Below are 27,517 nucleotides of genomic sequence, written 5' to 3'. Positions count from 1 at the left end.
AAGTCGGCGGAAGCACCACTACGCCGACTTCTTCCAGTTTCCCTTCTTCGAGGGGGCCTCTTCTCTCCTCCTCTTCTTCGGGCAGTTCCGCTGCAAATGTTCCTTCTGCCCGCAGTTCCAGCACCCCGAGATCGGCTTCTCAGCAGTCCTCTTCTCCAACTTTCCCTTGGGAAAACAAGTAACAAAAAGTAACTGAATACAGTCCTTAACACGGCAAGGACCAGGGGCCATAGACTCGACAGCCTCAATCTCCAGAGCTCTGATCACAGCCGCCCTGAGAGTAGTGAAACCGCCCAGCCTCAGCATCCTCCTCATTTCCTCATTGGCCAGGGCGGAGACGAACTGAGAGGCGGCCAACTTATCCCTGACTTCCATCGGGCAATCACAAAAGGAAGCCTGCGCCAACCTCTCAATCTCCAAGGCCAAGTCAGAAATCGACTCCCCCTTCCGTTGAGTATAATTTTGGAACTTCACGTAATTTAGATTAGCGAAATTCTTGGTTCCGAAACGGAACTCCAAAGCGGAAACTAACACACCAAAATCGCAACGCGACTCTTTGAAAGGGGTAGTCAAAACACCCCGAGCGGGCCCCTCCAGACATGCGACCAAGGCCAAAGCCTTCCTTGGTGCATCCCATCTATTCGCCTTCGCAATCGCCTCGAATTGCACCCGGTACTCCTCCCAACAAGCTCTCCCATCAAACGCTGGTGGTTTCAGGACGTACCCCAGAAATCCACCAGTCGCTTCCAACGGAGGAGCCGACTGCGAAGTGGAAGGCATCGCGAGTCCAGCAACAACAAGATTATCCCTAACAACATTATTAACAAGGCTGGACTCGCGATCCTCGCTACGGAACACCGCGGCCGACAGGTTATCGATAACACTCTTAAAATTTTCCGAAAGCACCTGATAACGGTCTTCCATGGCCCTTATCCTCCCTTCAACAGCAGCCTCCTTCGCCGAAGCGGCAGCCTCTTTCGCGGCCTGCCTCTCTTCGGTCCGCTTCCAATCCTCTTCCCACCTGGACTCGAAAGTTCTCTGCTGTTCCCGGAACTGCACCGCGAGGCTCCTCTGCAGGCCCTCGAACAACAGTTCCAAGGAAGGAACGGCCTCTCCCTCCCCGGCAGTAGATCGGGTCGACATCCCACTCTTGACACCACTGTTACGTCGGGGAGTATTGCTCGTCGAACGACGTATATTTACGATACGGAAAAATTAACAATTAAGTTAACGCAAACTATGAACTTTATTGACAATGATGCTTTGAATACGTTCGTTCGTCACGAGATCTATCGTAGTTTTCTTATTCAAACGACGGCCCCTTCATTTGGCAATAGAAAGCGGCTGCTCGCACCCGCTCGTTTTTGTGTGGCAGCTTCATCTCATCGCGAAGCCTCTTCACACCATTGCGACGATGCAATTTCGCGGTATTGCGCGGCATCTTCATACCGTCGCAACAGTATTATGCCCGACGAAAACGTGATGTGGTATTGTAGCTCGTTGAGCGTGTTCACCGGCGTCGAGTAAACCAAACTCTTCAAATGTCCCCAGTAGAAAAAATCCAAGGGATTGAAGTTGGGAGATCGAGTGGGCCACAGCGTGGGTCCACCTCGACCGATCCATCTGTCTTCAAAATACGCGTTCAAATGTTCGCGTATCGGTAGCGTGAAATGCTGCGGTGCGCCGTTTTGCATGAACCACATGTTCTTTCGTACGTGTGGCGGTTCGTCTTCCAAAAGAATCGACAACTGTGTCTGCAGGAACTCCAAGTACGTCTGACTCGTTAACCGACGGGGAAAAGTAACAGGACCGATGATTTTGTTACCAAGAATTCCCGCCCAAATATTTAGCGAAAATTGCCGCCGAGTATTAACGTCCAACATCGCGTGTGGATTTTCCTCCACCCAGGCACGAGCGTTATGCGTGTTGACCATGTCGCGTTGACTGAAAGTCGCTTCGTTCGTAAACAATATATTCAACACGAAGTCCTCGTCGTCTCCGATCTTTCGTAGCATCCATCTGCAAAAATTTACGCGCCCTTGATAATCACCCTCTTTTATCTCGTGGACTCGTTGGAAATGATACGGGTGCAGTTACTTCTCTTTCAAAATTTTCCAAACAGTGAAGTTGCTCACGCGTTCCATTGTCGCGATCGTTCGCGTGCTGGTGGACGGGTTTTCTTCGATATACCGAATTACCCTCTCCTCGAGGTTCCCATCGCGTTGGTTGCGCTCACCGGTGTTGTTCGCCATGACCGAGCCTGTGTCGCGTAAACACTGATACACGACGGTAAACGTCTTTCGATCCGGTACGCTTCTGTTGGGATATTTTTCACGATAAACGCGACGTGCTTCGCAAGCACTACCTCTCGCCTCACCGTAGCACATGATCATGTCTGTAAATTCTTCGAAAGAGTAATCTATTCGCGCAATATTGCCCACCTCACGCCCAGTAGAATTAAATTGAAATAAACAGAACGGTTTCTCAACGATTTCAGTCTGTATTCGCTGACGATTGTCGTTGAACTGAGAGAACGATAACTATTAATGAACTCACCGATACCCAATACATAATAGCAGGCGTAGCGTCAGAGTGCCATAGTTCAGCCCGGAATAAAATGAACTGTGAAATCGGACAATAAACGGAGGATCATTTCGGATTTTGGTCAAATTTCATGACGATGTAGTATTTAGCGGCATCTAAACGTATCTCCAACGATTCTTCAAAATTTCGAAAATTGTTGATTCTACATTTTTCGACTCGAATTAAGATTTTATAACTAGCTGTACATTGTTTAATGGAAATAAAGTATTACTCGTTAGCTCATAAATATTAATTTATCGATCTATACTTATTAAGACTGTTACGCCATGTTTTATCAGTACAATTTACACTGAAAATAATAAATTCTTTTTTTATCGCATACAATTAGTATATTTGCATATCACAACGTTCTTGGCATTCTAGGTTACGTTATTAAGCCTCTGCATTCAACGATAGTTTCCTACTTTGAGATAGAGTTTTCATAGAGTTCTAGATGGGATTCAAACTGCATTCAAACAGTAGAGCTTCTTTCAGATAAAGATCGGTCACGCAAGACAGCATCAAGATTGGTTCGACGCGAAATCAAACAATGAACCATATTAGGGCGCCTCAACGTGAAATAGAAAAAGAAACAAATTGTGGCCCGATTGTTTAATCGCGAGTTTACTTTTTTTGAAAGAAGCTAGTTTATTGTTTTAAGAAAATTTCTCATTGTAAACTTTTCATGTAATTTTGGAGAATAAAAACCATCCAATGTTTTTAATCACATTTCAGTTCGTTGTGTCATTTCTTTTTTGTAAAACCTCTTTTCGTAAGTACACTTATATTAATACTATTGGAAATAGTAAATTATTTTGTTCAATTTTTCTTGAATTATATATTGACTTATCAATAACAAAACAGTGCTATAAATTTACACATACAGGGTGTTCGGCCACCTCTGGGAAAAATTTTAATAGGGGATCCTAGAGGCCAAAATAAGTTATAATAAATAAAGTTATTAACGTCTAAAGTTCCGCCCGTACTGAATTTTTTTCTCGAAAATGCGCAAGATTTCGGGGGTATGTCTATTCACCAAAAATGATTGTAATTGACCTCCGCAACCGAAAATAATTTATCCAGAACGATTTAAAATTTTTTTTTTTTCGTCGAAAAATTTAGGCATCTAATTATATTTTCGGCAAGGAATTTTTTTCTCGAAAGTGCGTAGGATTTCGAGGGTATGTGTAATGACAAAAAATGATTGTAATTAACCCCCGCAACCGAAAATAATTTTTTTAGAACGATTTGAAAAATGTTGTTTTCGCCGAAAAATTTCAGCACCTTCCCAATTTTTTTCTCGAAAATGGATAAGATTTCGGAGGTATGTGTATTCACCAAAAATGATTGTGATTGATCCCCGCAACCGAAAATAATTTTTCCAGAACGATTTGAAATTTTTGAATTAATTGTTAATAACTTTTTAACGGATCCAACATCAACAAATTGGTATTCTTGATTTTCGTCTTATTTTGGCCTCTAGAATCTCCCATTAAAATTTTTCCCATGGTTGGCCGAACACCCTGCATATGTAAACATAAAATTTTATTTTGCGTCTACATACATTTGAACAAAACTTATCGTAACAGAACCCTTCCTATATTGAAGTGCCGAATTAAATACAGTCCACGCAACAATCAAAAATTTATAAATTCACATTAATCGTGATCCACATTCGCTGACAAACATGTAAAAATAGCTATTACACCTACTCATAGAGGCCTAAGCGATAAATATAACAAATTTATGTATCGTATTTGAATATTTGTTGACGTATATTTTTATTGTAGGAGTACAAATATACATCCAGTATTGGAACTTGCATACTCGCGATATGAAGCTCGTGTAAAACGAATCATCTTTTAAATACTATTTTGCAAATTTAGTGCGACGTCTTTTCCACATAGTTAAAAATAAAAATCTAATAATAGCTGTATAGTACAGCAAAGAGTTCTTAAATTGTCAAAGGCTCGATCAGCAATGTATAGACCGATAATTAGTTTAAAGGAAGGCAAAGTACGGGGAACTAGCGTCGTAGGTGTTCTAGGTTCTACTTACGTCGCTTTTCACGAGATACCTTTCGCGACTCCTCCCATTGGACAACTTAGATTCAAGGTAATAGACTAACAGCCTATTAAAAGGTTATTTATATTATAAATAATGTTACGAGCCAGGGCCGTGCAGCGCGCGTGGCTGGCGAGTGCAAGAGAGAGTATGGAATATGGTATCAATTTGTTAGTTAGGTACACGGACGAACCCGATGCGAAATTGGGGAGCCGCTAAGATAGTTGATAACGAGGACGAACCTGATGCGAAATCAGGGAGCCTCTGGGATGGAGTCACGTACGGACGAACCTGATGCGAAACCAGGGAGCTGTAGGAGGGTGAAACGTCGTGAACGAACCCGGTGCGAAATCGGGGAGTCACTAGGGTTGTTGATAACGACGCAGACGAACCCAATGCGAAATCGGAGAACTGCTAGGAGGTTGGAAGGCGCGCAGACGAACTCGATGCGTAATCGAGGAGCTGCTGGGAGATTGGATAAATCACAGACGAACCTGATGCGAAATCAGGGAGCTGTAGGATGTGGACGAACCTGATGCGTAATCAGGAAGTCGCTAGGATGGTAATAAATTGCGTGGACGAACTCGATGCGTAATCGAGGAGCCACTAGGTTGTAAGAGGTTGTATTTGGATTTGGGATGTGTTAATTGAACTCGTAACTATGAATTATTAAATATAATATAACCCGAGCGGTAAGGTTATATTATTATGGGAACGTTTAACTAATAATAATCGCTTTATATAATTATGGGTTAAAGAAGTTGGATAACTCTGATTTAATAATAAAAGTAGCTATATTCTTAAATCAACAAATAAAATACAAGTGTTTCGTGTATCTTATGTCGCGATCAAAGAATGATTATATTTACCTAAAATGACCTTGCACGGTGTTGACGCACTGGCGATGCGGGGGTATGTCAGTTGGAAATAAAGGCCGCAATAGAATTTATGCCGGTTCACGGATTCTATATGGTTTAATATTGATACGAAAGGGTACGGTAGCCCGATCTCACAAGATACAACTGACTATCAAATCGTATACGCGTGACGAGAGACGTGACGTTGACTCTAACGTGACGGTACGATTATGATCCTCCGAGTAAGAAAATCAAGGGGTTTATATACCCAAAAATCCGTGGGGGAGGATTCAAATGCACGTTAGACATTACCATATTAGGTAATCTCCGAATTGCGTTAGTCACCGAGCAGCTGCATCTCGTGAGAACTGACTCTACATTCCAAAAAGTAGATAAGTACCAGGGCGTTTTCCTAATGTACGCAAGTGGTACAGAAAAATTGGGGAACGAAACGGTCGGCATACGTAACAATAATATAAAATAAATATCAATTGAAACACCTTTTACAAATAAATATCGAAATTACCTTAGTGGACCAAATCTATAATATTATAGATGTAGGAGCCTTTATGGTAAATCTAATAAAAATGTTTGCAAAGAACGTATTTCAAAAACAGAATTTATATGTAAAAAAATGTTATTAATTAAGTTTTTAATAATAAATCTTTCGTTTAAATTGATGTGGAACTATTTTTGCAAAGAACTTCAATTTTGTTCAATTCAGATTGACTCACTTGAGTAAAAATAGGTAACCTAGTGTTAAAGAACACAAATGATCTGATTATTCTGAAGATAGATTATAGGATAGAGATATTTATTTTTCTTGAGGATTTACGTTTTCATCTGGAAAATAGGATCCAAGGCCACCTGCACCATGGACAGGTATCAGAAATTGCACTGTGTGCACGAAAAAGATCTGTACGCAGGCGCAACAAGATCCGCCTTACAATGTTATCGGAACCGAGGATTGTCTTTATTTAAATGTCTACACCAATTCCATTACTCAATCGAAACCGGTAATTTTCTGGATCCACGGTGGTAAATTTACTCTATGGGGTTCAAGTTTCGCGCAAATAAGACCAGATTACTTGCTCGCAAAAGATGTCGTCGTTGTTGCGGCTAATTACAGACTGGGTGCATTCGGTTCGTTCAATTACCATTTCGAACTCGATAACTAAAGAAAAACATTTTATTACATTTATTGTGCAATATTAACACTGAACAGGAATACTTGACGTTTTTAAGGTTTCTTAAATCTTGGGCACCGAGCCGCGCCCGGAAACCAGGGCCTGAAAGACCTAATTACAGCACTCTAGTGGATCAAGGAGAATATTGCCAAATTTGGAGGGGATCCCGACAACGTTACGCTTATTGGTGTAAGCGCAGGAGCAGTATTAGCCCATGCCTTAACTATGTTACTGAAAGTACAAGGTACAATTATCGATTTTAATTTTTTTCTTAAAAAATTTGTCGATATTTCTCCACAAATGTAAGTTCAAATCAATAAAGAGAAGTATTACGTTCGAATAGAACTTTTAATAATTTGGTACAGTACTGTTCACTCGATAGTCAAAAATATGTTGCTACACAGACAGATAGCATTTGTTTTCATTCTTAAAAAGAATGAGAATTCGAATAACCATATCGTGAAGGAATAGTTGTAAAGTTCAATTAAAAGTCTTATATCAATTGCATTTTGTGTGATGTTCATTAATTGGATACTAAGAGTAAAGCGAATGTTTTAAAAGCAGAAATATAGCAAAGATGGAAGGAGAGAATTTTCGATTTCCATTGTCTTAAAACAGCCTAACAACACGTATTAAAAATAGTTACAACTTTACACACATGCAGTTTTGAAACTACTAGTGTTTTATCCACAGTTGAACCACTGTTAGAAGCGGCAAGGCCACCCCTTTAAAACAGGTTTTGTTTTATGTCGATTCGACTTTTCGTCTTGGAGATATCGTCGTGTAAAGAAAGGAATAATTTTTAAACTTCTACTATCTCTCTGTCCGTCTTGCAACAGTAGACTGACCCACCTACTTACTGCCTTCCGCTGACTTGAAGTCAGAAGTAGAAGGGATACACGTATTCCCACGTACACATTGAACTCTGGTTCGCTATTCGTCGCGGCAGTTACACACACGTGTGGACTGCCTGAGAGCAAGGGAGCAAGATAGATGGGCGGTCCGACTCAGACATATTACATAACGCCTATTGAAAGCAATAAAACTTTAAACGCGTGCAGTTGCAAAACTACTAATGCTTTATCCATAATTGAACAACTGTTAGATACGCCAAGGCCTCCTCTTAAAATAGCTTTCATTTTATGTCAATTCGTCCTTCCGTTTTGGAAATAACGTCGTGTAAAGGAAAGTGTAATATTTTAATTTCCACTATCGTTGTCTGCGATCGAACGCGTCGGATATCTCTCTCTCTCTCTCGGATGTGAGTCGTGACCGAGTGACCGAGTAACGTAATATTTCCAAGAATTCACGTAAGGTGAACGTGACGTCCATCAACGAAAAGTAAACAAACGCTTGGAACCCTTATATCTCGGGAACTAATTGCGTTATCGACTCGAAACAAGTTTCATTTTAACTCTTCACCTTCTATCCGTCGAGAATTAAATAATTTCGACGTAATTTGCACATTTTCTGTACGAAGTCGAACTACCAAGTATGCACATTTAGAGTGAAATTATTCAACAATAAATTTCAAACGCACAACTTTCTATACATATAATGGAAAAATTATAAATACCTTGCCTCGTAATAAAAAAGAATGACTGGTCATTTGACCGGGTATGGAATCGTTCGTTAGGTTTAGTGTTAAAAAATAGTACACTCTGTACAGTTTGTGGGAATTTGGGGGTTCAAATGAGCAAAACTCGATTTCCTCTCAGCAGCGCACTTTCAATGAGCACGAGACTTCGTTACAGATAAAAGACACATGGTACAATAGTAAGTCAGAGGAATCCTAGGTGGCGTGGAAACAAATGGCGCTTTATTTCTAACAAAATTATCTTCGTTCTTCAGGATTGTTTCACAAAACGATTTTACAAAGTGGACTGTTGACGAGTAGCTGGGGATTCGGCCAAAGTCGTTCAAAACGGTGTTTTAAACTTGCATCGATTCTTGGAATAAAATCAACAGATCCCGTGGAAGTTGTTGAAATGCTACGTAACATACCCGATAAAGATATCGTCGGAGCTTATTTGCCTATTCTCACGAGAGAGGCAAAACTATTTTCGTTATTGTTACCTTTCACTCAAAATTGTCTTGTTCTGAACTATTCTCATTCTTATTACTTTTCTGAAGGAGATGGACCTGTTCGACATACCATTTGGAGTGAATTACGATGACATAGCAGACATCCTTGTTTTACCATTTTCGATCGAACAACTACACTCGAACGATATTAATATTCCTATTATGACCGGATACACGTCAAACGAATGCATCATGTTTGTGGATGGTAATTTTTATCCAAGTCTATTTTCTTAACGACAGAACGTATGTCGGATATTTTTATACGATATTATCGTGTTTCAGTCACGAAAAATAAAACTATAGAATATTGGAATAATAATTTACCCGATCTAGTGAAGATCATAGGACAATTGAGGAAGTTAGGACCTGCACAATTCAAAGAATTATTAACGGCTGTAAAAAATCAGCATTTTAATGGACAACCAATTACCTCAGACAGAATAAAAATATTTATACGTTTTATCACATATGTTCTTTTTGTCGCTCCCTTGAAATTGTATATTAAGGACCGTTTAGAAAGAACGTCCACGTCTAGTTATATTTACAGGTTTTCATACGTCGTCAAGGAAAATACAATCATTGATATTCAGTCAAAACGCATTATAAATGGTGAACTAATATTATTTTAATAACTTTTATCTGTAGGACACGATATTGTATATTATTACGTAAGAGTAATATTTGAAAATATGTTCAGAGGCGTGCCATATGAACGAATTGTCATACCTGTTTTACTTACCCATTTGTAAAAGTGACAATTCTGAACCACCTGCAATTGGCACAAAAGACAGAATGACCACGATGTGGACCAACTTTGCTAGAACAGGGTAAGTTTATGAAATTTCAAATACACTGCACTTGATTTAAATGTCGATATTGTGGTGTCGCCTCCCATGCTCGCCACCAGAGGGGTCGCACTCTCACAAGCGCTCGACCGACTCCTCAAACGGCTTCCCAATTTCCCAGTCGTCTAAGGCAGTCGTCCTCCTACGATTCTCACGAGTAAACCCAGCCGCAGCGAAGCAGCGCCACAATATGTTAAATATTTTTAATGTATGTAACATTTTTTATATAGAAATCCTACCCCAAGTTACAATGACTTTATTAAAGTCAATTGGAAATCTGCGACGAAGGATAACTTGTATTGTTTGGAGATCGACGAAGAGTCCGAGTTAACGGAAGTAAAAGTATTTAACTTCGAATAAATGCTGGATGATCATGCCAACATCCAAGTTACCAAGCGTTTTCCATATACGATACATATGTACGTACTTATAAAAACATAATCAAAATGTTATCTAGGAAGGGGTAAACGTGCTAGAATAAAACTTAATTACTAACTATGTACTTATTTTTTAATGTAATATACAACAATCCTATGAAAGGTACATCACATTAATAGGTCCATAAAATTAATAGTAAGAATATTATCTCATTACTTAATCATCAAAGAATCATATTTGACAAAGAGAAATTGTTAAAAAATGTAAATATTAAACGCAATATCAGGAAATTGTCATTATACTTCGTACCATTTGAATCTGTAAAAATTTCAAAATAAAACCAAGGTTCACCAATTTTATAGTCACTTTTTCTTACCAATATTTATTATTCCATATACACTGAGCTATTAGTTAATGATATCATGCACGAAATTTTGGAGTGACATTTCTGGCCTGAAATTATATTTTCGGTAAGAAATTTTTTTCTCGAAAGTGCGTAGGATTTCGGGGGTATGTTTGTTCACTAAAAATGATTGTAATTGACCCCCACAAGCGAGAATAATTTTTCTAGAACGATTTGAAATTTCTTTTTTTTTGGCGAAAAATTTCAGCACCTATTCCCTTCGGGAATTCAAGAAAGAAGGCGAATGTGAGTCTTTCTTTCTTGCTTTCGAAACAGCTAAAATCCGATTTGTGCCAACCTGCATACGATTTTGAGTCTCAACTGCCCAGGCATTTTTATTTTTCAACCCATGTATACCTATTACACATAAACGAGGTAAAGAATAGACTTATCGTTAGTGGGATGAACGCCATCGCTGTACCACGAGTGTCTTATAACATGAGATACACTTTTCCAAAGTGGAACAAAATGTAAGGGGATCCTCGTAAGAAGGTTTTAATTTTCGTAATGGTTTTAATGGGTCGATGATCAACAATGACTAGCTTATGGTCACTGGTGGTCAACAGTGAGGTTGACATGAAGGTCAGCAAAAGTCCAGTAAAGATCCAGAAATGGTCAAGAGATGGGACCAGTCGAAATAGCGTTGTTCTCTAGACCAAGCGGGTTTTAACTCTTCACGTTGACACTGTCTCCCCACTCTTTGACTTCCCCACTCGAGGACTACCGCTGGATAAATTCTTTAGTACCCCTGGGGCATCCAGGGGAATCGGGTCTCGCGGGCTTAAGCCAGGCCATTCGTGGAAAACTGACCACTGGGGACCAGGAGTGACCAGGACAGACCAGTGCAGATACCACTACTGACCAGTGCCAGACTGTGATAACCACTGGTAAGAACTATTTAACATTGCTCTCCCCACTTCTATTCTATCGATTGATACCAATTTCGTTTCAATGACCTGATTTTGCCTTGCTTGCCTAACTAATGTTGTTATAATATGAATGTGGGATTCTGCACCTTGCGGATTGGGGATATACAAGGGAAACCCTGATGATAGAATAAAATGGCAGGAGCAGATGTTTAACAACGAAAAAGAGAGATTTATTAACTGACGTTTACAAATGCTCGGTTTCGGTGCAGGGCGATGACTGACTCTTCAACCGGGTGCCCGTCTTAAAAACTAACGCCTGTTTACATTATCCCCGCGTCGCGCGGTCACACTCACGCACCACACTGCTCATTCACCACACTCGGCCATACCTGCGAATTCTTCGGACCCCGAAGCACACTCTTTATACGGTTTCATATAATCGGCCGCAGTCGTGGTGAGGCTCGGTCCTTCTCTTTTACCAACACGAATCACTTCGTACCTGTTCCTTACGTGGTACTTAACCACTTTATATGGTCCCAAGAACTTTTTATGAATCTTTAGGCCAGTGCCGAATTGTGTACGCTTTATTACAACTAAGTCGCCTTCTTTGTATACATTAGCTTTCTTACAACTACGATTATAACTACGTCGGTCCTCCTCTTGAACTTTTAACAAATTTTCTTTCGCTACGTTCCTTAATTCTATGCGTTCATCCGTCAATTGCACTATCGCTTCTTTCTGTATCAATTCTAACAGGGGGGTATCTTCGCGCTGTTTCATCTTTATTCCAAACATTATTTCAAAAGGTGACCTGTCTATACTACGTTGATATGTACTATTAATTGCCCTTTGAACTTTGTCTACTTCTTTGTACCATTTGTCTGGCGCCTTTATTGACAATTTAGTTAAAACTGGAATAATAATACGGTTAATCCTTTCGACTTGCCCGTTCCCCCTTGGGGCACCGGTAGTCGTTACAATATGTTCGATTCCTTCCTTCGCACAATAATCTTTAAAATCTGTCGAGGTAAAGACCGTTCCTCGGTCTGTAATTATGCGTGTCGGGTTGCCGAATGTCTTTTGTTGTACTGTCAGTCTGTCTAGCACTTCCTTTGTCGCTGTTGTCTTCGTGGGATACAACCACACGAACTTAGAGAATCCGTCCACTATAACTAAAATATGTCTGTACATTTTACTCGTCGCCGTCATTGGTCCTATATGGCCTATGTGATATGTCTCAAGAGATCTGTCTCCCTTCGGGATCGGCTGTAATAGTCCCTCTCTCTTCCCTTGTTTACGCTCCGCTAATAGGCATGGTATACAACAGCTGATAACTCTTTCTATTTTTTCGCTTAAGTCGGGTATGTAGAATTCCTCTTTTATCCTCTCGGCTACCTTACGCACTGAAAAATGCCCGTTTTCATGAACTTTTTTAATCATATTAACCTGCATGCTTGTAGGTAAAACTATTAAATTCTTATCGTTTACGCGCTTCATTAAAATATTATTTTCTATTAAATAATCATCGTAAGGTTCCGTTTCTAATACGCGGCGTATAGCGTGCAATCTCTACTCCTCTTCTTGTTTTTTCCTAACGCTCTGTAATAATGTGTCTTCGATACACATCACTGGGAAACGACTTAACGCATCCACATGCTTTAACTTTTCTCCTGCGCGGTGCTCAACCTCAAAATCAAACTCCTCCAACGACAATGCCCATCGTGCAACTTTCGGCAACAAATCTTTCTTTTTAAGGGTTTTTTGGAACGCTTGGCAGTCGATAACTAATTTAAATTTAACGCTTAACAGATAAACTCCAAACTTTTGGACCGCGCGGATTATCGCTAAAATTTCTAATTCATATGAATGGTATTTTCTTTCCGCTTCTGTCGTTTTACGGCTCATAAAATGTATCGGGTGACACTGCTTCTCGTTTTCGTATCGTTACAACAATACGGCACCTAAACCTTCCATACTCGCGTCCGTATATAATTCCGTTATGGCTTCTAGGTCGTATATACGAAGTACTGGTTCTTTAGCCAAAAAACACTTTAACTCTAATAGAACGTTTGTTTTCGGGACAGTTGAAAGGAAATCACTTTCAGATTTTAACAAATCAGATAAAGGTTTAGCTATATTGGCGTAACCTTGAATAAATTTACGGAAATATCCGGTCAGGCCTAAAAAACTCTGTACATGCTTACGATTTTTTGGCTCTGGAAATCCCTGCACTGCTTTTATTTTTGCCGGTGATGGTCGAATATTCCCATCTTGTATCAAGTGACCTAGAAACTCGACGCTTTTTTGGAGAAATTTACATTTTTTCCAATTGATAATCAATCCGTTCTGAGCTGCCACCCTTAATGTTTCCTCTAACTTTCTGTACGCATCCTCGTCATCGATACTTGGTATGATAAGGTCGTCTACGTAAGCTAATGCAATTTTTCGTCTTATTAAGTCACCGAATACTTCATCGATAAATCTTAGAAAACTAGTAGGGCTATTACATAAACCGAAAGGTGTCTTGAGAAACTCAAACTGCCCGTCTGGTGTAACGAATGACGTGAACTTTGTGCTGTCGTTCGCTATCCTAACATGAAAGAACCCGTTCTTAAGATCGATTGTTGAAAATACCTTTGCTCGCGTGAGCGCATCAATACAGTCTTCAATCAAAGGCGTAGAAAAACGATCTCTTACTATTTTTTCATTTAGCTTACGATAATCTATACAAACTCTATAGGTCCCGTCTTTTTTTGGAACCACTTGTTAGGAAATCGAACTAAGCGAGTGGCTAAGACGGGCCACGTGCGTTTTGTCAACGCATGATCCCTCTCAAGGAAAAGTTCCTTGAGAGCAGGGGTGTTATAAAGAAACAAACGGTCACCCTGGCGAAGGCATTCGCCTCAGACTAAAAAGAACGCATTCTTGTAGCGACCATCGCCTGGAACGGACGAAATAAAGGACTAAGTTTTATTTTGAAAACGCCCACGTTACTCTTCCTGATTCTTACACACTACTGCAGGACTGCTGTAGTCGTTTGAGCTCGGTCGAATTACACTTTCCTTTAACCACTCATCTATCTGCTGCGACACTATTTGTTTTTCTTTCGGAGCCAGCCGTCTTGGTTTTGACCAAACCGGGATATCGTCGTTAATGTTATTCGGGTTTCCGTTCGCGCGTTTGTCTTAACGTCCGGCTCGTAATCTCGTATCAGTCTTTCTATGTCCGACTTGTATGGCTGTCTTACGTCAATCTCATTAGTCTCTATATAATTTAATTGCATCAATCTACTAATATCGTCAACTTCTTCTGTTGCTCCTTTATCGCTTATTTTTGTCGATACGTCGTCGTTCCAACAACCGCTTTTGCCGCTCGTCTTAACCGGTCCTTTTTTCGCCGCGTTACCCGATCCTTCATCCGCTCGCCGTATCTCTACTCGCCCCTTGTTTATACGAACGTCTAAACTTCCCAGTGACTCTCTTCCTAGAAGGACTTCGTCACGCATACTTGATTGATTTAGGACAACATTTCGGTCTGATATACTTCGTTTCCAATATCGATATGCGCCGTAAACTTTCCTATCGGCCTTGTTATCGCGTTACCAAATCCTGCGAACTGTCGAATAGTCTTGTGGCGTCGCCTTCCATGCTCGCCACCAGAGGGGTCGCGCTCTCGCAAGCGCTCGACCGACCCCTCAGTTCCTATATATACATTCCTCGAACGACTTCCCAATATCCCGTCGTCTAAGGCAGGGCCTGCTAGAAAGCCTTACTGATGAGTCCACTAGCAGGCCCGGACGAAACGCGCCCCCTCCGTTCCTTTTCCGTCCTCCTATAGAATTCACTCGAGCAGCCCCCTGCCGCAGCGAAGCAGCGCCACAGTCTTATACAATGCTGGTTTTCCTATTTTGTCATGCACTCCTGAGCTTATAACGCTTACTTCGCTACCCGTATCTAACAATGCATACACCGGTAAACCATTAATTTTGAGTGCGACTTTTTCAGCGGAAGTATGTATGGAATTAACGCTGGATACCATTTTATCTAACTGATTTATTCTACTACAATGAGGTGCTATATGTCCGAACTGATTACATTTAAAACACCCGTAACAATGATTTCTCTTTACTGTTGCGGTGCGCGGCGACGCTATCTTTCTTCGTTCGTCCTGCCTATTACGCGTACTTTGTCCGGTACTTTCTTTAATTTTATCGAATACTTCGAGGTTCTTTTTTAATTCCGACAACGTTCGAGATCCGTACAATACTGTTTTATCGCGACGCTCGCCTTGTAAACCATCCGCAATATACTGAACGAGAGCTACCTCTTCGATGTTGCCCTGATTCGCGATTTCTTGCATACTGTAAACGTACTTACGGCTAGTTTCGTTCGGTTGTTGTCTGCGCTTAAATAACTGCGAGTGAATTGCCGCTGGGTTTACCTCCGCCTTAAATTCTTTAAGTAGCCCATGTTTTAAGCTGCTCCATGTCTTGATGCCCCTTTCGAAGGTGATAAATTGTCTCGTGGATCCCTTCAGCATCCGTTTACCGTAGATGAATTTTTGTAACTCGTTCCAGCCCAGTAGTTCACTTGTGTCTTCAAAGTCGCTAATCCAGTGATCTATCTGCAACTTGTCGTCTCCGCTTCTACTTTTACATTGTTTGTCGAATTTATGTTATTGTTTTGATATATATAATATTGCAGGATATAATAATGTATATTCAATCATATACTATATTTGTTTCTATACAATTTCATGAATTTTTATTACACTGATTAGAATAAGATTTTTGTGGTTACGTTCTTGTTCGAATTCTCGTAATATTCTGTGGAGGTACTTTGTTTGATTCTTCCATTTCGTTTGATTGTTTGGTGTTGATTCAATCTGGTGTCTCGATCCAAGTTTCTTCCATTATTACGAATGTTCGTTTTGAAATTTATAATATTGTGTCGATGCACATACCATATTTGTTTCGATGACACTGATTAATATAAGATTTTTATTTTTATGTTTTAGCTTAAATTCTTGTAATATTTTGCTTAATTTCCTTCCATATCTCACTAATATAAATATTAGCTTCGGTCACCACTGTTTCATCGATTGAAACATGTGATCGACTGTGTATTTAGTCCGAAAGATCTAATTGCCTTCCCTTGGTAGCTCGATCGAGGGAAAATGGTACTCTGCTAGAAGGTGTGGAGTTTCCGTATTTTGCGGAAACGCACACCTTCCAGCGGAAGTCGACCCTGTTTCAGGTACTCTCTCTATGTCAGACAGCCTAAGTCGGGTCCTTCGGGCTCCCGGTAGGTTGCGTTGGAGAAATGGAGACTCGGGGTTGCAGCCGTTCGTTTTCCTATAGAGATCGAGTTAGCAACGGCAGTTGGTTCGATTCTCGGATCCGCTGCACGGTTCAGCGTCGCGTCGCGTATCCCACGATTTAGCTTAATTCCTCTTTTTAACCACATAGTTGCTTGGTACAACTAACATCCAAGGAACTTTATTTCCATCTATCGTCCGGAATTTAGATTCAACTTGACTAGACTTGAGCTTCGACGTTAATTTTAAGTCCCTATTGTATGCGTCTCCCAATGTTGCCAACTAATTATTTAACAAGTAGCTTCTTTCAACTCGTTATCTTGTTTCTTGCTTCGGTCACCAGTTTCGTCGAACGAAACATGTGATCGGCCGTCCAGTTTGTCCGAAAGATCTAGTCGTCTGCCAATGATAGATCGATTTCTAGAAATAGAAATCAATCTACCAAGGGCAGTGTCGATTCGATCCGAAGATCTGTTGCACGGTTCAGCATCGCGTCGCGTCGCGTCTCCCATAATTTAGCTTCACCCCTTTTTAAACAAAATAATTACTTGATACAACTAAACTAGAAGATCGAAGGAACATTGCTTCCTTCTATCTCTCTAGTTTAGTAATCTAGCTTGTAAGAATGTAAAGGGGAGATCGATGGAACTTTGATTCCATCTATCTCCCTTCAGGTCTCCATTCGCAGCAACCTCCACGTGGTGAGACCTGGTAATCGGTGTCACCCACGATAGAAAAGTTATTCTTCGTGGGTGACACCGAGCTAATGGCTGCGAATTTAGAATTGTTTCTTGATATAATAAACGAATTTAGATTTATAGTTAGGCAGGTGTTTGGTTAGCCATTATGTTAGGCAGGTTATTTTTATTTGAAGACAAATTCTTTTGAAAACTCTTTCAACTCTCTTCGTTGGTTGTGCATCTTTTATTGGTTGCACTTTCGTTTGTTGCTTCCTCGATCAACGATCGTTGGTCACAGAAGATCTTTATTACTGCCATACCGACCTGAAAATTCGGAAGTGATTTTAACGGCCTCTCCTCAGGTGGGCAGTTGAGAAACTATTCACTGAATTAGTATTGATAGGCAGACAGCTGTAGTGTGTACGTAAATACATGTGAGTTGACTATGGGAGGGATTGAAAAAGACAGTGCAGTATTATCAGACGGCAAGCCTGTGCCCAAAGGAAACTGTCCCTCCACTTACACACACTAATGTACAACCACCTTGTATATGAGTTCTAGCGTTTCGTATAGCTTCGGGGATTCGAGAAAGGTGGTGAATGTGAGTCTATCCTTCTGGCTCTCACACAGCTGAATTCGACCTCGCATCACCGGCATGCGATATCGACTCTCGACTGCTCAGGCATTTTTTACTTTCCAACCTATGTAGGCGCATATAAGTAAAATATCATAATGAAAAAAAAATTTCAAAAATTTTTTTTACGGAAATACACATTTTAAGACTCCCTGATCATATTTTAACTATTAAAAAAAAGACATTTTTTTACTATGCTTATGGACATGCATTCATATATTTATGCTATTAAACGATTGAGTCTAAACAACCGAATGAATTTCAATGTAATTTTAAATTTTTAAATTTGAAAAAATTGGGGAATACTGTCCTATTTGTCCTCTTTGTTTAGCAATTTAAAAAAACGCTGACTCGTTAAAATCAATCAAATGGAATACACGTTTTAAGACTCCCTGATCATATTGTAACTATTAAACAAAAAACATTTTTTTATTATGCTTATGGATGTGCATTCATATATTTATACTATTAGTACGATTGAGTTTAAACAACCTGAGGGGACTAGGGGGTAAAATAACCCACCATCAGGCTACCCCACAATTATTACTATTTATTTATATACGCGAATGATGGTGGTGTGGGGCATACGCAGCCGCACGTAGGTTAAGCTAATAATGTTTCTGACTATGTACTGCGATACGCGTCTTTACCAGACGACGTCGCTAACGGACTGTACAATGCTACGACGTCTTTACCAGACTGGTCCTCAACAGACTGTGTAACGGACTGAGCATTCTTTCTTACAATCTACTTCCTATATACACGCCTTACCCTAATAGACAAAGGGAGAGAAAAAGAGATAGGACAGAAAGACGGAAAAACGAAACTGGAAAATATTTAGCGTAGGAAAAGTTTAGCTAGTGAAAGAGAGTCATAAAAGTCGAGGCTCGCCGGGCCCGGATCGGGGTGGTCCGAGGCTCGCCGGGCCCGGATCGGGGTGGTCCCTCATTTCAAGGTTTCATATACGTTATTTGTAAAAAATTAAAAAAATGCAAAGTAATAAAATTATAATTAAAGTTATAAAATTATAATTATAATTAAAGTTTTGCATTTTCCTAGATGCATCGCGTAAATTTTCTTCTTCGGTGAATGATTTGTCCAACTGACTCGCTCGTATATGGAAGCCTGAAAAATAGAATCCATGAGAAATTATCATTATAATTATAAGTGCCTTTCTTTTATCTTAGTTCCATTACTACTATGTATGTATACAATAATATAATGTAACAATAATATAATAATATAAAATAATAATGTATATAATAATATTAATAGCATTGTATGTGTAGTAATGTTAACGGGATTGGCCACGTGAAGGCGTGAAAAAAGAATTTTACAATCCCGGAATACACTCAACGTTTCTGAAAATAGAAACCATGCAATAGGCTATACAAATTATAATATGATTCTACTATTATATATGACATCCCACAAATTTCCCTATAAAACACAAAACCTTGAATGTATTCAAAATATGTACAAATATATTGTTGCAACGGATTGAAGATGCATCGTTGGGGCAACGTGAAGGCTGTTCCGCAACGATGTGAAGCTGCCCCTTCGAACGAGCGGAAGCGAGGTCCCGTGTCTTCCGGTTGCTAGAAGAACCGGCAACGATTTGAAAGAGAATATCGCTAGAGTCCTCATAGTGGACGGTCGTTCCATTTGTGTGTTAATAAAGTTTCTAGTTTGAGTTCATAAGTTGTGTGTTGTATTGTGTTATTATGAGCATTAAGAAACGCCTCGCCCCGGCGCAACAATATAGTTACATATACATTAAATAGTCTACTTTGCTATGGAATACATTTATCTAAAAAAAGCACGTTTACAAATTTTGCAAAGTACGTAGTCTGGAAGTATGAGAATTTCTATTAACAGAGAATCTCAGTTCCTGACCTAACCACACTGTATCTTTAGGTATCTTCGTAATCATTGTAAAATAAACTAAATCTTTTCGATGTGTAGCATATTCAGTTTCTATAAACCACTTTGGATATTTTTGATGTACAGCATCAAATATAATCCGAAATAGTTTATCTAAAATGAATGTTTCGCTGCGCAATGCCGGATAAAAGTGATCAAATACAGCATTAATAATTTTGAAAATATTTGAAAATTCGAGTGATGGCACTAGTAAATGACCAAACTCGACATTTTCACTTACAATAAACGCGCGAAAGGATATTAGTAGTTGATCGTTTCACTGAAATTCTCTGCTATTGTCTGTTAAATCATTATAACACATGTTACATTGCGATTTTTCCGTGCTTTTCGGCAATATATTCTGCAAAGTATTCTATTGCACAAGATTCTAAAGAGCATACTGATGTCGACAATGATTCCAATTCGTTATGAATTTCTAATTGCATGTCATTATTCTCAACATTATTGTCCTCTATTTCTACATTATTAAATGAAACATCATTGTCTGATGATGCTAAAGCATATTGTGCTATAGCAACATCTTCTAAAAGCGTTGCGTCTTCATCAGGCAGACAATTACTATTTAGAGAACCACTGGTCAAATTTAACATTATATTCTTCCTGATAGCAAGACGCACTGCTTTCACAGATGGATTTCGGTTATAAGTGCCACCGTGCATTCAAAGAATCGAAAAGAAATTTTCTATAACATCCGTATTCAATCGAGAGGTCATCAAAAACATGGCACCCTCTCTCTGTAAATCGTGCCAAAGTTGCACAGTAGCATTTACTGACTGTCGCAATCCTAAGAAACAAGGCGGAGTTTTAAGTTCATTACCCGCGATAACATACCAATTGGATATGTTATTTGATTATATTTGCAAATTGCTTTCAATATCAGGGAATAAATCAGAAATAGCGCACTTGTTTGGATTAGGATCACGAGCACATCTGCTGTTCAAATTATCAAATAAATCATTCAGAGTTTGAAAGAAGCATGCTGTATTCTACACGGTACTCGATTTTATACATTTTGTAGCGCAAGCAGTAAACAAAGCAGAAGAAACTCTTTTACTAAATACCTGCAAAGCGAGCTTACATTTCATTTTATCAAAAGAATTTGGCCTGACATGCTAATCGCTTAATTTCTAAGCCGCTCTTGTGCCTTTATCGCGTTCTACATTCCATAAAGATATAACATCGCACCAGGATATTCTATGACCATCAATTAAAAAATCGTGCTTTAATAAATTATTCCTGATGCTCTTAAATAAGTGTAAATAATCAAATAAGAAATAAATTTTAAGGTCATTTCGAATAAAAAAAGGATTTTCTACATTTACTCTTTCTCCTGCTGTGCTTTGGTTGTTTGCTGCTTGATTAGAGACAACAGCTCTGACTATCAAACTTACACTATATAAAGCGTCTAAAATAGCATCTAATAATGGTGATAATTGTCTCGATTTGATATTATTCTTTGAAACAAAGAATGCAAGCGGTTGTTTCCAATTCCTGAATAAACCTCTTATCATAAAAACGAGTACCTGCGTCCCCACTACCGTCCTTCTACCCAAGAAACCTAAATCTTCGAAACCCTCAATGATTTGTTTACTTGGATGGAAACTAAAACATTTTTTAATTGCCATTTCATAAAATAGTAAAACATAATTCCGATCAAAAGCATCCATGTTGACTGCTTTAATCGCTAAAATATTAAATAAATTTGGACAAATTCCAGGCCAAATGTTGATTTTACCGAACCAACGAATGATTGTGACCGGACTTGGAAGGTGAAACTTGAGAATGTTGCGCATTTTATTATACAGCGAGGGCGAAGTATAATGCAGTGTTAAACATAAACGATATTCTTTTTTATTATATGCTTCCCTTCTTGAGGGGAATAATTGCATTAAAATAAATGTTAAAATAAAACCTCGAACTCTATGCGCGATTGCTTTCTTCAGACATGCATCACTGATATTGCCAGAAGAAATTCTTTCCGTTAATCAATCTACTACTTTACACTTTGCCTGTAATTGCGAGTAAAGAATCTTAGATTTATCCTTCTCTTGCATTAACTCATTCTCAAGTTTCTGTATTTCTTCGCGTTCTTCTATTCTAGAAATGGCATTTTCTTTTTAAGGTAAAACGACCAACTCGTTACTAATACTGCTATCTATTGAATATAAATAAGGAACAGCATCCTTTTTTAATCTTCCAGAATTATGGAAATTATTAACCGAAAAATGGTGACTACATATAAATTTTTTTTTTAATTCAGTGTTTGTCATTTCCACCCAGTCGTCCAAGCCGCAATTTATTAACCATATTACACAGCGTTCATTGTCATTCATTGGGAAAGAAAAAAAACGAGTATTGTTGAGAGCTCTGGCAAGGTGTTGCACGTCGGAGGCTCTTCTTGCACGTCTGGTGATATGCAAGGCGTTGGTTGTGTAGTGGACTATACATATATCTTTGGCGTGGACCCTCTCTCGTTCGTACGACGTCGCTTGATGGTGTTCGACGTTTTGGTCTGATTTGTACGCTAAATATCGCGCCTTATATCCTAATGCAAGAAGCCAGCCGCATCCAATCAGAACCTTTTTCGTTCAGGATTGGTGCGCTGGTACTTCTTGCATTTCGCGTTCGCGAGAGTAGACTGCGCGTCCCAGGTATAGGGAAAAACCCTGGCCCAACGGTCAGGATCAGGTCGCGAGGTCGCTGGAGCGGGCCTTTTATGGCGGTTATTTAGTTTACATTGACACTAAAACCATTTAGCGTCAATGTAAACACCAAATTGTTATTGTGAGCGGAACGGCATGTTTCGCGACGCAACAAGTATTGTGAACATTGTCACGATTATTATTTTTGTAATTATAATAAGAACACTTCTTATAATGTGGTCTCGCGTCTTTATGATGTTCCATTATATTAATTAAATTAGAGTCTTAATTTATATATTTGAACAAAGAATTTGTGACTTCTAGTAAATTAAAAGTTAATAAAAAATATAATCGTGATTAAAAAGTATTGTTTATGTTACTCCTCTTTATTTAAATACTAAAATTGTATAATTTTATTATAGTAATATAAAATTTATTAATACAAACTCAATATAATTCCAGCGTTATCCCTCGATGAAAAAACACTGGCACTAAACACTGATTGAAACTTGATTGATTATTGTGTAAGGGGATGGCCGGGATTCGTGGTAAAGTGCAGAAGACCGAATCGAAAATTATATAGGAGTTTATTCGTCTTTCCTCGACGACAACTTGGATGAGACTGCTTACCGATTGTTTGAACATTCGGTTATTGCCGATAAATCGGCATCTCTTAACACAACTGCGTCGTGTTCGCGCGACGTGACATAAAGCTCTTTTCGCGGCTCGCGGTCGCCTTTGACCTACTGCCACGTGTACATGGCAACTGGTCGGCCAACGTCTTACAATTGGTAACAACCATTAACTTTTTACTTTAAACCGTTCAGTACGAGCCTCTGAACGAATCTGCCTTTCCTTGGGAGAAATATTTAGTTGCAGGAGGATAAAATTAAATCGATTTGACGATTGACGATCACGATTGAAATGAATAACGCTGGAAAGAGACTAGCGGTACGATGCCGTTGCAATATCACACCGCTTGCCTATTTCTAGTCTAATCTTGTTAATCATGTTAATCGCACATGGCGATTAACACCTACCCCAACCTTTAATCGCTCACGACGATTAACGTGTCATAATTATTTAAATTGGCTCGTTAAGAAGGTCATGTTCGTTTTTGTTCGCGAACGTCTTTTAAGATTAGCGGTCATGGCAGTAAATAACATATGTATGAAATTAGTAGATAATGTTCTATCCAAATATATGGGGTATTTTACTCATAACGAGCATATACATACATACATATGTATGCTAGGAACCGAAAAATTGTATAGCCTTTGCCATATAGTCATTTTTTAATAGCAGGGAAAAATTTTTAAAACTGAAAAAATTTAAGAATACTGTAAGAGAGGAATGACCGAAACGGGTCGATATCGCGTTGTTTAAAAGCCGCGACCTAGACAAAACCCGAGCAACGAACTCGAAAGGCCACAGCCTTCCGAACAGATACGAATGTATCAATATAAGTGTGCGATAATACAAAAAAAAAGAAGCGTATGTGAATGAGAAAGAAAGAGCGAACGAGAGAAGAAAAGAGTGAGCGCGGATGACGAATAGAAAAAGTTTGAAAGTCGGGAAAGGAATCGTCTTTTGGGATCAACAAAAGAGTGTTATGACGACAGAGCGGGATAGCGTTTGAGAGTCTTGCGAAAATACCCACGAAAGTGACAATTATACTTTATTCCAATTCAACACGGCTCTTTTATTTATCCTTCCGCACATCGTTCCTACAATATTGTCCTATTTGTCCTCTTTGTTTAGCAATTTAAAAAAACGCTGACTCATTAAAATCAATTATATTAAAATTAATGGAAGTTGACACCGCCTCTGTTGAAAATAAAAGACTGGAAAATTTTTCTTCTTTCAATGAAGGAAACTGAAGCTCTAGAGCCCCAGAGAAACGAGCCGAAAAATTACATTAGGTGATAGGTCTACTCGTATACCTCCTCTGTGGTGAAAGGTCTATTCGTATACCTCGTCTGTGGTTCTATTTACCGACGTTATCGACAGCCTTAGATTTTTGTCCACTTATGGAAATGCGAACACCTTACGTTGAGTAAGATTCAACCTGTCTTATGAAAATCCAGAAGGGCATATCAAAATTCGCCCGACAAGATTTTCACAGAGAAAGAGTGAATGCCAATTCCAATACACAATGTTGTGCACAAAAATCACTCACACATGATCATACACGCGCCATGATCATCCAGTGTCCGCAAGTGTCCACAAATAATCCTTTTAGGCATTAACCACTATGCAATTAAATAAACACGTACGTTATGTTATTCGTGAGTGGCTATGTGTGGCTATTCATTCCATTCCCTAATCCAACTCTCTGGACGACACTAGCATACGTGTCAAAATTAAAATAGAGTCTTTCAGTATTCTTTTATCTAGTGGGTTATTGAGCGTCGAACTCTATTCACAACATTTAAAAGAATATTCAAGGACCACTGTTTAAAGATTGCATAATACCGAGCGATTATCGTCGGTCGCAATTACTGTTAATCCTGTTAGCGTACAATACTCGGGAGATTATCTCTAAGAGGATTTGTACAGCGAGCAATGATAGAAAAACGCGTTTATTACTAGTTTTTTGGCATCGGTAACGGCTCATTACCTTCGATAAACTGCCGAAATTTAGACAGCGCCGCGGAACGACTAATTAGAGTACGACGGCGATGTTTTCGGCTGTCAATCGATACAGTCTTACGACGACTTCTGCCAGAGACACATCGGCTCCCGATCGTGTCCGTACAGAAATCAAACGAGACTTGAAAGAGATATTCTTTTAAGAAATAGCAAATGGGCTGTAATAAATCGGGTGCAACGAGTAAATGTTCAGACTGGTGCGGGTCCACAGATAGACCTCGTTAGAATCGAATTTTCAATTTGTCTTAGCGAAAATCGCAGCTGGTTAAGCTGCTTACCTGTTTTCATTTACGAAACATTTATTTCTCAATTAACCCTTTGCGAGTAAGACCATTTTGCACATTATTCTAAAACATTTGTGGTATTCGTTTTCAATGCGATTTAAGTAAGCATATAATGTATAAGATTTCATTTAAGTTTTTCTTTTCTAGAGAAGATAGAGAAAAAGTTTATTTAATTTTTTTTACATAAAATTGAATTCTTCCCAAGATTTATATAAAACATTTAAAAGATCTTTTATAAATTACGCCTATGTATCAGAACAACTATAAAACAAGAGGTATATTCATTATTATCCATGGGCTGATTATAGTCAAAGTCTAACTGGACTTTGAAATGAGAACATAAAACTTAAATGTAAAGTTCCATTTATACTCAATCGTATTAATAATATACATATGTACGCTCACACATAAGAATAATAAAAAAAAATTTCTTTTTTTTAAATAATTAAAATATGATCAGAGTGTCTTAAAACGTATATTTCCGTAAAATAAATTTTACAAAATTTTTTTTTCATTATGGGTATTTTGCTTATGTGCGCCTACATAGGTCAGAAAGTAAAAATGCCTGGGCAGTCGAGAATCTCGACTCGAGATTCCAAATCGTATGCCGTTGACGGGAGGTCGGATTTCAGTTGTTAAGAGCGAGAAGGCAAATGTGAGCCTTTCTCTCTCGACTCCCACGAGGCAGTCCGAAATTATTTCGGGCAGCTTCGGAGAATCGAGAAAGAGGGCATACGTCAGTTTGCCTTTGCCGACTTTCCGAAACTCTACGAGGTCACGTACACGTGATCTGTCATAGTGTGAGAAAGCACCTTTGGTGCACTTCTGACACCTCTGCGTCGAAACCCGCCTGGGAAATGGTAGCGAAGCATCGTATTCGTAAAATTTAAATGCCTAAAGGAACCCGCCGCTCCGGTCATCGTCACCAAATTCAACGTCTCGCGATCCTGTTAAATCGGCCGGCTTCCGCAGACACGTAATTACTCGGAGTTCGGGCACTGCCAATCAAAATCGCAACTTCCGCTGTCAACCCGCAACGCCGCGACGCCGCCCCCGTGGCGGCTCATCCCGATGGAGATGCCACACCAACGTCCTGACCTAGCTAACATCCCCGAGAGCGATCCACAGCGACAGCGCTACGTGGAATACCTTCACCAGATCGGCATGCCGCTTCCGGGGGAATATTAAACCAAGTAAGTCTAGGGAAATCCTTTTTTACTGTTGCGTCCCGAGTTCGCGGTTTAGGGAAAAAGGTGGGTTGGTATCCGTGGAGTGCTGAACCGCTCTGCTTAGCGAGGCGCGCAAAAATCAAAACTACTCGAAATGAAGTGTCACGAGGGCCATGCTGTGTTTCAAGACCACCGCAACTCTTAACAGAAATAGCTAATTCCGATTTAACACGGCCTTTAGAAAATAAACTAAGTATCTCTAAGAAATGCTTAACTTTCTCTCTACCTTCCGCAGCTTGATCGTCCACGTTGAAAAGCTTACAATTGCATTGTTCATTACAATACGCTGGTCCGTTTGAATTTCGCTCTTAATTAGAATGCAGTTACATGACTCTGCATTCGACGGTGAGTAATCAGGTTTCAATTAATTCCCGTTGTGGCGCTATGTGCATTAAACTGTTACGCTATCACGAATGTAGGTGTCTTTTGAATTTATTTGTAGAATTTGCGAAAATAGTAGACTATCAAGAATTAACGAAAATCGGATCGGGTAGTTCTATTATAAACGTAGTTCTCCAATTTTGAAAAGCGACGGTAGAACGTTAAGGTATCAACCGGTTACGCCTAGCGAGCGTTTCGCATCGAACAAATGAAAAGAGAGGGACACTGGCGAGGCGCTAAAAACCTATCATTGATATCTTTTTTCTCCGGGGAAGCGAAACGCCGGACTGACTCTTCAATCAGAGAAATATCGTTTCCTGCAGAAGGAAATTGCATATTTAAGTCATAAAATTACTAGCGGAGGAATGAAACCTGATATTGTCTGATTGCCTGACGTAATACCGTCGTCGCCAACATAAATTCCAGTCTTCAACTGTAACTTATACGATCTTGCGCGGACTCCAATTCTGCTCCGAGGCGTCTG

General features: G+C 39.4%; 2 protein-coding genes across 2 annotated transcripts; both read left to right on the top strand.

The window, feature by feature from the left end:
• Positions 1–4,519: 4,519 nt before the first annotated feature.
• LOC143349827 (esterase FE4-like) lies at positions 4,520–8,868 on the top strand. The gene is given in 4 exon segments (XM_076781393.1): positions 4,520–4,698; positions 6,359–6,647; positions 6,750–6,935; positions 8,543–8,868. Coding segments are annotated over 4 exon segments (936 nt in total). The 5' UTR covers positions 4,520–4,563.
• Positions 8,703–9,991, top strand: LOC143349828 (juvenile hormone esterase-like). Its single transcript, XM_076781394.1, has 4 exons — positions 8,703–8,981; positions 9,059–9,385; positions 9,474–9,603; positions 9,852–9,991. The coding sequence occupies exons 1-4, from the start codon at positions 8,828–8,830 to the stop codon at positions 9,979–9,981; spliced, it is 741 nt and encodes a 246-aa protein (XP_076637509.1). The 5' UTR covers positions 8,703–8,827; the 3' UTR covers positions 9,982–9,991.
• The last annotated feature ends 17,526 nt before the right edge of the window (positions 9,992–27,517 follow it).

The sequence above is a fragment of the Colletes latitarsis genome, chromosome 14 (assembly GCF_051014445.1).
Source record: "Colletes latitarsis isolate SP2378_abdomen chromosome 14, iyColLati1, whole genome shotgun sequence".
In the NCBI taxonomy this organism is placed as follows: domain Eukaryota; kingdom Metazoa; phylum Arthropoda; class Insecta; order Hymenoptera; family Colletidae; genus Colletes; species Colletes latitarsis.
The sequence above is the reverse complement of the archived record's forward strand: the minus strand, read 5'-3'. Positions and strand labels throughout refer to the sequence as shown.

Bases quoted from the DNA above. Each gene is read 5' to 3' on its own strand.
- LOC143349828 (XM_076781394.1), top strand. From the start codon at position 8,828: ATGGACCTGTTCGACATACCATTTGGAGTGAATTACGATGACATAGCA. The intron at 8,982-9,058 runs GTAATTTTTATC...ATCGTGTTTCAG, and splicing joins ATGCATCATGTTTGTGGATG to TCACGAAAAATAAAACTATA. The intron at 9,386-9,473 runs GTGAACTAATAT...AAATATGTTCAG, and splicing joins GTCAAAACGCATTATAAATG to AGGCGTGCCATATGAACGAA.